This window comes from Lepisosteus oculatus, chromosome 3 (assembly GCF_040954835.1).
Source record: "Lepisosteus oculatus isolate fLepOcu1 chromosome 3, fLepOcu1.hap2, whole genome shotgun sequence".
Classification (NCBI taxonomy): domain Eukaryota; kingdom Metazoa; phylum Chordata; class Actinopteri; order Semionotiformes; family Lepisosteidae; genus Lepisosteus; species Lepisosteus oculatus.
The window spans coordinates 39,902,950-39,912,176 of record NC_090698.1 but is presented as its reverse complement, the minus strand read 5'-3'; the positions used below and the strand labels follow the sequence as shown (position 1 = coordinate 39,912,176).

The window sequence follows — 9,227 nt, the reverse complement described above, 5'->3', positions numbered from 1 at the left end:
ACCTTACAACACCAGAGTTAGAAAACCTGAATCAGCAAATTTCAGATTAGGAGTTGAACTATAAGCATGAAAGAAACACAAAAGTTACGCTTTTGACTTTCTTGTCTGATTTATTGAGTGATTATGCTTTATATGTAAGCAATTTATTTAGTATAGGAGTTACTTAGTGATACAAAGTATTCAGTACACAAGCTGCATAATTCTGGACATCCTGAAGCTTTTAAGGCAGCCTTATGACCTTATTTTTTTAAACTTCCCTATGCACTAATGACCTTGAGAGTATGATATAGCCAAATCAATATCATAAAGTACATTCTTGTACACATTTTTATCCAACTCATCTGGGACAGGTGCTGGGGAAGCTTCTGATCAATCCAGAAACCAAACTAAGGGCTGGTAAATCAATAAGATAAATTAACTCCACGTTAACAGATAAACAATAAACAGCCACATAATTACATGCACGATTAAAAGAGAGCTGGAGAGTTTCTAGAGGCCTTATATGTAATAAAGGCATATCTCCTGTTATGCCACATTCTCTAAACTCCTTCAAATCCAGACTCAAAACCCTCTTCTTCAGAAAAGCCTTTACTTGCCTTAACTGGTTCCATTCTTCACCCCTCTGCTTTTCTTAGTACCACCATCCACAGTCTCCTCTATATATAGTAATTGTGTTTTATCTTGTGTATTCTTCTTATTTATTGTTCTTGTCATCCTGTAAATCACTTTGAGAAGCCACCTTTAAAGGCACTATATAAAATAAAGTTTATATTATTATTAATTATTATTATTATTATTATATCAAGAAGAAAGTAACAATCTGTATTCAAGTTCATATATTTAATTCATTTTGGGACATAATAATTGGACCCTTACCTCACAGGAATTCCTGACCCATCCTCCTATTTTCAAACCACTTCCATCCAGTACAGGGTTGCGCGGGAGTCAGGTCCTATCCCAGCAAGCAACAGGCGTAAGAAGATTTACGCCCCAGACGTGTTGCCAGTCCATCACAGAGAATTCCTTATGCTAAATTAAATTTTACAATAGACAGAGAATGGAGATTTGAAAATATTGCAGTGTTTTTAACAAGGTTTCTAGGACTACTTGAACTCAGAGAAAACAAAAAAAACAACAGTAACCTTTGAGATATGCTTATCTGCCATTAAAACATACTTGTATATAGATAGTTCACCTTAGAATGAAAGAATGGGCCTCTAATTTACCTTACATCACCTTATATTTTGTAAGAATGATGTAAGTGCACTGTCTGGCCTCCACTTTTTTGCAAACAAATTTTCAGATGTTTGTTTTTAAATATATGATTTAATTGGTTATTTTCAGAAACGAAAAGTCTACAGCCCTAGGATTTTTGTTTCCACATTTTTTAACAATGCAATACTTTAAAAAACACATCACCAAGTCTAAGACAAAAATAATGTTTTTAAAATAGACATACAGCTAAAGTTATGAAATATACCAAATATTGTAACCATGTTTATTAACGTTCTTTTATTTTCCATTTTAATGTATTATATTGGAAATACATTTTGTTAATTACATTCCGCATAAATGGCAAGAAATGTCGCCGTGATAATATGTGCTTATCAGCTCCTTTTGCACTTAGAGGAAATATAAATTCCTGAAATGGTACTTTACATACCGTTCACCGGATGCGAAAGGAATTTTTAAATTATTTTTACTTGTTTAAGTATAAAACTACATTTATCCCTGAGTCCTTCTTTATAATGAAATGTAAACTCTGGCGAAAAACTTGTCAGACATAAGCTGTTTTTGAGTCTTGAGCTACTCGTCCGGTTTGGCACAACTGTTTCTCCGAATTTACTTGAGACCGCTTTAGGGCGTTTTGTCTGTTGATATTCCCCAGCGCAGATTCTCAACGTAATAGCCCTTTCGAGAACAGAGGAGGAGGAATGCTACCTATCTAGCGAAGGAAAATGAAAGATTACGTAGCAGAGTGAGTGATACAAAAGCAATTCTGCGATTAGAACAATTGTAACAGTAGGTTCGCCCTATATGGAAAAAAGGAAGTTTTCTGCACAGAAGGGGCTGTCCAGCTGAAATAATTGACGCTTTTTCTACCCAATAGCTGTACGCGACCTAGTGTGGCCCCTATGGCAAAATGGAGTGTTCTCTCAAGCGAGGCAGCCAATGTGACAGCTGGAGGGGCGCGGTTTGAGCACGGTACAGGTTATTCCTGTGTTTGGCCAGGGTTACACCTGGCTGAAGAGAACAGATTTCCTCAAAGTTATCAACATGTTGGGTTTGGGAAGCGGAGGTGTAAAATCTTCAAAGCCTTCGTTTGTTTCATATGTCACCCCGGAGGTATGCATTTATTCTTTAAAAATACGTGTATCTAGATTGTATTTGTAAATGTGATTGTAAGGGAGGCAAAATAAGACAACGTTCGTCTTATTGATATTTTATTATAGTTAAATTCTACTTTTGCGCGGGGCTGCATTATAAAGTTACCATCTGCCAGTTGTTTTTTTAAGAAAAACTGAGACCTGCACTCAAAGTTACGATATCGAAATTCAAAATATAAAGCTCAGGGATACATCGCCCGTAATAACCCAAGAGTAGGTTACTTCCCTCATGTTTTGATGTTTGCTCACAACATGGCTTTTGTCAAACTGCATGGCTATACGTACTGTAAACTACCTAATCTAATACTTTTTATAAAAATGTGAATTAGTTTATCCTTGTGCTGTTCTCTCTTTATGACCGCAACTGTAGATCTTTTAGGTAAGGTTAAACTGAAATTATTGTATAATTGTAGACATTAAATGCCCCCATAACCTAAATATTAAAATGTTAATCAGGTTGTACTGTGTCATCATGAAGTTGGATAGTGTAAAGATGACTTGAGCGTCTGGCTGTGTAAACGTGATATTTGTATTTAATTTGGGATTGACTAGTCTCTCTCGTTGTGAGCCGGACGTACAGTAAAGTTGTACAGTGAAACCGTAATGTAAAAAGGAAACTTTTTTTTGCAACTGAATTTTTGTACTGTGTTTTTCTGTATGTTCTGCGTGCGTTGCGGAGCCTTAATTAGTGTATACTTATTCAAGGACAAGTATAGAGATTTTTCACGTTGTTTAACCTTAAGGGAAAATATTTCCACAGAATTCGAGCATTTCTATAGGAAGTTTCTCAAGGAAGTAGGTCGAGAGATTCTTCATGGAAATAAACCAGTTTCTTATTCATATCTTTTAAGGGTTCAGGAGAAGAGGACGCGAATTCTCATAAATGTGATTATCATGGCTTTGGTCGGATACTTTCCTGCGGTTTGTTAAAGTGTGGTAGATTCATTCTATTATGTTATGTAATTATGTTCATTTAGTAGTTAAGAGTGTTTAAGACTTGACCTACACAGTAATAGTAAATATAATTGATAGAGGAAAGAAATCGAGTGTATTTTACTTATGGTAAGTTGTTTGAAGCTCAAAAATGTTCTGGGCAGTAACCAAGAACCCTAACCACTACTCCACTCTGGCACCCTTTACTCAATTGAAGAGCATGCTCTGTAAAACGGGCTCTTAATGAGTGGTGAGATTGTATTTGTAGTCATGGGATTAAAAACCTCCATTTCCCGAAAGTTGAATGTTTGAGATCTGTAAATAATCCTGTTCAATCAGAACTTGAGATAGAAATATTATGGTTTAATTTTTTAAAATGTGACTTGTGAAGGTCCTGGGTGTCCTTTGCAGTTCTGCTAAATGACTGAAAATAATTAGCAGTGTATGTACCTGATCTTTGTCTTATGAACATGTAACCTGTGTTGGAGGGTATATGTTTCATTTCTTCTGTTCTCGAGAAATTCTCAATATAGTCGCAACGTTCAACAGAGGAGTTCCCCATCCACTCTGGTCCTCGTGTTGGCAGGGACATTGCAAGTTTTTAATCATTTTTTAGGCCTAATCAGTAACTCAGACTCTAAGGATGTGCTGCCAAAAACAAAAAGTCTGCCCAGTGAAAACGCAGGAAATGAATTCATTCTCGGTGCATTGTTTTCTTAAAAAGAGTTTATTTTTCCTTACTTGTGCATTCAGGGTATGACATCGACCCTGAGCATATTGAGAGGAATTTAGAAATGCTAGATAAAGGTTTTTGTTATCTGGGACAGAAAAGGGGAGATTGTCATGCCATACAGTATATGGGGACATAAAGGGTGCTTTGAACTTCATTGTGCTTCAAGTCTCTCCTTTTGAAAAAAATATAGAACTTTTTTTTTTACTTTTTTTTACACCCACTCGATAAAGAAAACCTGTTTGAGCACCAGGTAGTTTTTTTTTCCTCTGCGGATGGACGTGGTTTCACTTATAACCTCTATTCCCCTTCAGGGAATATTAACTACTGTAGCTCAGTTATTTAATAAAGAATCAATTTTCTTTATATTAAAAAGACAATTTAATATAAATTTAATTTAATATAAATTTAATTATATCAAATTTATTTATTGATCCTGCTATTTAATAATTAATAATAATTGCTTACACTTATATAGCGCTTTTCTGGACACTCCACTCAAAGTGGAAACTCCCCTCCACTACCACCAATGTGCAGCATCCACCTGGATCATGAGACGGCAGCCATAGTGCGCCAGAACGCTCACCACACATCAACTATCAGTGGGGAGGAGAGCAGAGTAATGAACCCAATTCATAGATGGGGATTATAAGAGGACATGATTGACGCCAGAGTTACACCCCTTCTCTTTTCGAGAAACACCCTGGGATTTTTAATGGCTACAGTATACAGTACAGTGTCCCCATCACTATGCTGGGGCATTAGGACCCAAATGGACCGCAGAGTGAGCACCCCCTGCTGGCCCCACTAACACCTCCTCCAGCAGCAACCTTAGTTTTTCCCAGGAGGTCTCTCATCCAGGTACTGACCAGGCTCACACCTGCTTAACTTCAGTGGGTTACCAGTTGTAAGTTGCAGAGTGATATGGCTACTGGCTTACTGTGTACTGTGAGGGTTGTTCCTGGCTTAATCAGTCAAAGGAGGTACAATGTGAAATTAAATGTGTTATCAGCGTTTTTTAACTAATTGAGAATAGCAAATTGTTATTATTACCCCCCTCTGTCCTCTGGTTTGGAATAGCCAATCAGTTTTTTTTCATGTCTCAGCTTGCAGTTACTCATGACTGCAGGCAGGGGAGAATGAGGAAGTGCAGGCAGTCTGCTCTAACACACAGGTTACAGCCCCATACCAGAGGTTCAGTGTCAAAATTAAGGAAAGGCTTGATCAGCACCACAGGCCTGCAAACCTTCGTGAGGCCATATACTGACCCAGGCTCACATACTGTATTTGGACTGGTGAGTGCTTTTAGTGGGTTAGCCACACTGGAGGCCCAAGCACTGTAATTTCTACTAGACTATTTCATTTTGTGTTCTGTGTTGCCAAATTTGTTTTTTGTTTTTAAATTGACTGCAGTTATCTCCAGGATACCAGGATATAAGCTCTTGTATGGTTTTTGGACAGAAGACCAGCACAGCGGTGTTGGGAATGTTGCTGTGAATGTGTTCCATGAACTGTCATTTAAAATATATTAACCCTGTGGTTGAGCCATTTCAATTTTTAATTATCTTGAGTATTGAATTACTGAAATTTGGATTATTTTCTCCTTTACTTGGTGAAGTGGAACATCCAAAACTAAAGCAAAGCTTACTGTAGGGGTCATATATAAGTTTGGAAAACTGCCTCACTGATTTTAAGGGCTTAAAAAACATGTCTATGAAAGTCAAGAAAAAGTCCAGAAAAAGTCTGGATTTGTACTGGTATCATGGAGTATGAAAACAATCAATACATTCTATAAATGTGTTTTTTAAGGTTTATCTAAAAAATGTTCATGTTGACTGGTGCAAGTGGCAACCTGAAGCATCATCATAAAATAATCAATTGGTAAAGTATTAAGCTATTTGGAAGTCTCTAAAGCAGCAGGTAATGCTTGCTGTGTTCGATTTTGACAGTGGGGAAAATGTAGTCTCTGATGTTTGCTTGTGGGTGGTTCCACATATAGAGACTGGAATCTCCACAGACACCCGAAAGCTAAGGCGAAGTGCAAAAGTGGGTCAGAAAATAACTTGTTCTGTCTTGAACAAAGCAGAGGCTTTTCTTTGTAGCCTTATGGAGGCAGAGATGCAATGACATTGAACTCCCAAGTTCCGATTGGTACTAAATGGTCTTGATTTTAACTCGTAACCTTTTTATTATAACCATTGCCTGTCACAGTGTTGCTGTGGCTGTTGTCTGCCTTCTGAGTTCTGAAGTGTAAGTTGTCATCTTATTTGGTTTATGTGTGAGGGACAGATAAAAAAGATTTAATTCTTGGTATGGTAGTGCTGAATTTGTTCAGTTCTTCCCTCCATTTGCTACAGTGCAGCACAAGATGGGAAGCTTTCAGTTAGGAGAATGCACAGAGGAATGGTTACTAAGTCACTCTCTTAGCTTAAATAAACAAGGGGCAACAAAAGCACTGAAAGTAATAATTTCCTCTCAGTAATTGTTATTTAATGCTTGGTAATTTATTTGCTGCAAGTAACATTAAATCCTTGTAATAAGCTGAGAGTTCATTACACTCTTAATACATTATTTGCAAGGTTCAAGTTTCTTTAGGAATATATGTTAAGTTTCTTTATGTAGCAGCTAATTTCGTACTAATATTAAGTTTCATTCAAGTGTGTCAACTTTGTTTTAGTTGGAAATAAGATGTGTAAAAATATTTTATTTTGCCTGTAATAATTTTTTAGTTTAGGTAAACAGGGGGCAATTAAAGCACTGAAACTTTTATCTTTTCTCTCGATATTCTTTATTTACAGTTATGTGCTTGTATTGCTAGGACCCATAATATTTGCAAAGACAGCCAAACTCTAACTTACTGGCAAGTATTGGCCAGCAAAAGTAATGTGTTTTTAAATAGTGTAATAGGAAAGAAGTGCACTTACTGTATCTTTGTTCTCTAGGAGGACAGCCCCGTGCTCAGATTAGCACTCAATACAGTAGAAAGAATTGCTGATGTACAGTATAACAAGCTTTAACAACTTGCTTATGTGGTGTATCCTAGTATTGTGCTTTTCTGTAAGCCTTTCCCAACTTCTCTTCTACTAATATGCCTTTCATTAAAGACGTGAATCCTAGAAGATACACTAAATGGAGAAATCTGTAAATAAACGTGTCTGAGCTTCAAGAAAAAGTTTAATTTAACAATCTGAATTGCTTACAGAAATATAGAAATTAGAAATATGCTGAGTGCACACTAGAAGATCTGTCTGGTAGAAAAAATAATTAAAATGATTAAGCCTCTTTGATTTCTAGGACTTAATAGTTTCATTTTTTAATTTATGGTAGTAATGGACTTGATACTTTTGCCCAATGTATTTTCCAGCTGAATGAGTCTTATCAGGCAGCAGTCTCAGGAGAAATGAAAGTAGTTTTAAAAATAGCCTCTTTCGCATTTTCATATAGAATTTGTATCCTCAGTGATTTTAATTATCTAACACATGGTAAAGAACTTTATAATTAACTTTTTGATGCGTTGGCATTTAGCTTTGCTTGTCTTTTCAGTGCTTAGTGAAGTTTTACATTTTGTACTCTTATACTTTTTGAAGTATGGCTTAAAATGCACTTTTCTGTGTGGTTTTGAAACTATTTGTTTTTTGTCTCTCAACATTTATTGCTAGATGTGTTTGGCATCCAATTAACACTTTTCTTTTGCTAATGCATGATCTTACTGTAGAGTATCAAGATTACGAACGGTACAAATTTGAGAACGCTGAGAATCGGTGCACCTGAATATCTTGTCAGTTGGAGGTTATTTTTTATATGATTAAATCTCCTCCATTTTGTCATTATATTTCTGCAAAAAAAATTATACTGGCTTAAAATGTCCATTTCAAGGAAATTGATTCATTTGTCTTGATTTCAACAGTGAATAAAGATTAAAAAATAAGCATCCTTTAATAAGAACACCAAAGTGCTTTTGATATATTAGCTGTATTTGTCAATGAAGTGGTTTGAGCATTGTCTTGGAGCCTGTGATTTATTTTGTTCTTTATGTTTCTGTGTGTTGTTATGAGTTATTTCACGAACACTTTGTTGGAAGAAAACAAATGAGTTTACAACTACTGTAGGTGAAATTGTCATCTTGGCTGCTGTCAAGTTGGCAAAGGTTCTGCTTTGCAGGAGCTGGAACGTATTGGCCAGCAAAAGTGTTGTGTTTTTAAATAGTTTGATAGGAAGGAAGTGCACTCACTGTATCTTTTTTTCTCTAGGAGGACAGCCCCATGCTCAGATTAGCACTCAATACAGTAGAAAAAATTGCTGATGTATAACAAGCTTTAACAACTTGCTTATGTCTTATATCCTAGTATAGTGCTTTACTGCAAGCCTTTCCCAACTTCTCCTTTTGGCGTATTAGAAGAAGGGTCTCTTGTTGGTGAACAGATGCTGGTGATTTCAGGAGAGTGTTTTTTTCTTTTAGAAAACATTTAGACGGCTAAAATAAGGCTCTGTGTTTGAGAGAAACAGCTCTCTTATTCTGGTTGTGTGTAAATGTACTGTAGGCTCAATTCAGAGAGGGTCCAGCTGGAACTGCACTTTGGCACGTAATCAGACCTGTCTGTGGCTACAGCTGCTGTGTGGCTTCATACAATATGTTGTATTCCAGTATCTGTACATCAGGAGCCCAAACCCAGCCTTGTTATCTGATGACGTTCATAGTTTTCCGCAGTCAGTTGTAGCTATAATGAAAGATTTTTGTGTAATATTGTACTCGTAATGCCTACAGAAACTATGTGAATGTATCCGTCGATCCCAAACAATATTGTTCTCTGTGCAAAGAGAAGATGAGAGACTAATATCGTTCATTTGTTTTCACTGTAATTCACTAAAAACATTTCCTCCTTTAAAATCTTTACAATTATTATATATAAGGGTTTGTACAGAGAGACTGGTGGGAGTGTTGGCAGTTCTTCACTCACATCTTCTCATCAGCTCCCCTGAACAAACTGCAGCCCATTTAAAAACAACGTACAGATATTGTTAATTAAGTTGTCTTATAAATGTGCTTGCAGTAAAATATATCCTTCTTGTAGGTGGAAAGCTTTACTGAGTGCAGTGTGTTGACTGGGTATTCATATACTCTAATATTTTAAATGTTTTTAAATTAATTAAAAAAAATTTAAAGATGTAAACTGTGG

At 36.3% G+C, this 9,227-nt stretch overlaps 1 protein-coding gene and 1 long non-coding RNA gene across 2 annotated transcripts in view; one reads left to right on the top strand and one right to left on the bottom strand.

Annotated features, from left to right (window-relative positions):
* Positions 1-258: 258 nt before the first annotated feature.
* LOC107079628 (uncharacterized) lies at positions 259-2,027 on the bottom strand. The gene is made up of 3 exons (XR_001480582.2): positions 1,664-2,027; positions 877-1,029; positions 259-750 (listed from the first exon to the last, which is right to left on the bottom strand). It is a non-coding gene; the product is annotated as an uncharacterized lncRNA (long non-coding RNA).
* Positions 2,028-2,153: 126 nt separating this feature from the next.
* The window catches only part of mtmr12 (myotubularin related protein 12), a 47,291-nt gene continuing 40,217 nt past the window's right edge, over positions 2,154-9,227 (top strand). Inside the window, exon 1 of the mRNA XM_006626788.3 lies at positions 2,154-2,346. Within this exon, the coding sequence (XP_006626851.2) occupies positions 2,278-2,346 (69 nt within the window). The 5' untranslated portion in view covers positions 2,154-2,277. The remainder of the gene's footprint in view (positions 2,347-9,227) is intronic.